Source organism: Branchiostoma floridae, chromosome 9 (assembly GCF_000003815.2).
Source record: "Branchiostoma floridae strain S238N-H82 chromosome 9, Bfl_VNyyK, whole genome shotgun sequence".
NCBI lineage: Eukaryota > Metazoa > Chordata > Leptocardii > Amphioxiformes > Branchiostomatidae > Branchiostoma > Branchiostoma floridae.
In genome coordinates, this window is record NC_049987.1 from 18,121,588 (window position 1) to 18,124,296 (window position 2,709).

The 2,709-nt window shown below is 36.0% G+C and overlaps 1 protein-coding gene across 1 annotated transcript in view; it reads left to right on the forward strand.

Moving 5' to 3' along the window:
• The window catches only part of LOC118422412 (DNA-binding protein RFX6-like), a gene marked incomplete in the record, with an annotated part of 39,989 nt that overhangs the window by 15,793 nt on the left and 21,487 nt on the right, over window positions 1-2,709 (forward strand). The window contains 1 exon segment of the mRNA XM_035829953.1: window positions 2,132-2,209. Coding sequence (XP_035685846.1) covers window positions 2,132-2,209 — 78 coding nt within the window.

Consider the following 2,709-nt stretch of genomic DNA (forward strand, 5'->3'; position numbering starts at 1 on the left):
GATAAAGGGTAGACATCCATGCAATGGGATACGCCAAATAGTGGTTCCTCAAGCAACTGAATATGATTTTGGAGACGGTCAGACGTTTTAGCATTTACTACCTTTCGTCAGTGATTTGGGGATCCGTCATTGAGTTTACAGTTTACCTTTTGGCAGTGGTGCAACAAAAAAATACTCTAACTCGATAGATTTTGCTGACAGACAATTTAGCCGGCATCTGCTACCTTTCGTCAGTGACTTGGGAATACTTTGCTGAGTTTAGGCAATCATTGTTGCATCATTGGAACAACAATACAAAAGATACGACGTACCTACGTAAAATTCATGAGTCATGACCGATTAGAAAAATATTTTGTATTGTGGATCTTATTACCTGGATGTCTAACCTTCATCGACGTAGTGTACAAAGTATTTCTTTGACGCCACGTCCAACGGTAATACAATATATACTATTATAACAATATATGATTTTTGATCAAATTTCATTTGAACGTATTGTAATATTTGGCTAATAGTTTAAACATAAGACACAAAATATATCATGTTTCAACATATCTATAAATATAGACGTTGACACTGAATAACTGACATTATATTAAAGAAAAATATACTTATATATGAGTTTATAAGGCAATACTACGGAGCCTTCAAATTTTGATTACGCATAGAACCTCCTAAACCTACCTTTAATGTATAAGGTACCCTTTCGTTTAAAATTTATGGCGTAAAAGAAATTTAATTTTGATCGTAGCAGTAAATGAGAAGAAAACGCAAAAAAAATAAAAATGGGAAAAAAGCGTGGCATGATTTGCAAAGAAATATACTAATGACTACAAAGGAATTGCTATTGCTTTGAAAGTATTCACTTTTTTCATTAATTCTCAGATTTGTACATCTTTCATAAATAGCAACATTATCTGGATCCCACCAAAATCTGTCTTATATTTTTGTAAGCTTAATCGTTAAAGGACTTTAACATAATTCTCAAAGATTGTCACCTTTTTATATATAGTTTTACTAATCTTACTAAGAGGTATGTGTAAAAGAGATAACGGGCGTGGTTTATGTTATTTATGGCTTTTAGAGGGGCAATAAAAGGATCTCCCAACACTTCCGTTGGCCGTGTCAAAAGTTCAGTTGGCCTGGGGTCAACCTTAGGTTACTATGGGCAGAATACAGGCTTCTGTTAGAAATAGGACTGTCCTCTAACCATGCTATTACCATACTATTTTAGTAGATTTGGGAAGTCATGGCACAAGAAGCTAGTCCTTTGGTCCAGGCCAACAGGGCCTACGCTGTCTGGGGTCAATCTTAGGTTACAGGCTTCCGTTAGAAATAGGACAGTCCTCTAATCATGCTATCACCAAACTGTTTCAATAGAATTCGGAAGTCATGGCGCAATCTACCAGTCTTTTGGCCATGGCCAACACGACCTATTTTGTCTTCATAGAATTCTTACGGATTATGCGCGTTTAAATTATTTTAGCGCATGAAAAAGAAGCCTTTGTTCTTAGTATCTGCAACTGATGTCCTGTGAAATCGCTGTGTGTCACAAAGCTTATGAATACAGTCTTATAATTTCATACCAATGTCACATACAACGCATGACAACGCATCATGTTGGTAGTAAGAACTGGAATTAGGGCGACCTTTCATCAATAGTTTTGAACGAAAGAAGGTCTTCATACCATCTAGAAAAAGGTCGTGAAAAGTATTTAAATACAAGTGACTTATACTCATGTCTTGCCCCTTAAAATCTTTAAAACTGTTACATTTAGCCTCGTTTAGTGTATGTTTCATTGTAGAATAATCCATAAACTAACAATATTATATTAAGACATTTCATACCGCAGCTTTTTAGACATACAATGATGTGGATTTAACCATGATATAATTTTACGTATTTTATGATGCATATTCCTTATACATACATAGCATAATTCCTTATACGTCCGACACGGAACTTGCTTTCTTTGTTTAGCTTTGTTTTTTCCCTTAAAAATTTTCTAATTTTGAAGTATGTAAGTCTTGTTATTTTTATGTTTCATCTATCGAAGTTGAATGTCATTTTACGTAAACTATATAGCCAATGTGAACTTAATAAGTACTTATTATATATATTTTTGTCCAGGTACCACTACTACGGCATCGGAATCAAGGAAACTAGTGCCTACTACCACTCTCTATATTCAGGGAAAGGACTCACAAGGTAAAACAAGATTCCATTCTTTCTACCTACGCAAGCACAGGTTAAAAATACTGGGTGAATATGCAATGAGTGCACTCCAAATTATAGCTGTGTATCTGTACTATAAGGTGCTATTGCAGTAAACAGCAAATTTTCGGCATTTACATGTCTGGAAAGTAGAACAAAAACTTTCTCACGTAAAATGCATTCAAAGTTCGCAATAAGATATCAGATAAAAGCTCCCAAAAGAGAGGTAGTGATGTCTATGTGAATGTTTCTCTGTTATGCTACTCCATTCGCGCGCAGTTTTTTTCTGTGTATTCAAATTTTATGCTAGATTCGAAGAGATGTCACAGTGGCGAAAGTGGTAACGCAGCCATGCTGCTTGGCCATCTGGTTCAAATTCCGTGGATCCGTGTGCCTATTGGGTCGGCTCAGCTCGGTCATGTTGTAAGGGATGTACGATTGCATTCTTCATTTCGGTTGTTGGCGTAGAGCCGGCGTCTCTGTGTATGAAGGAG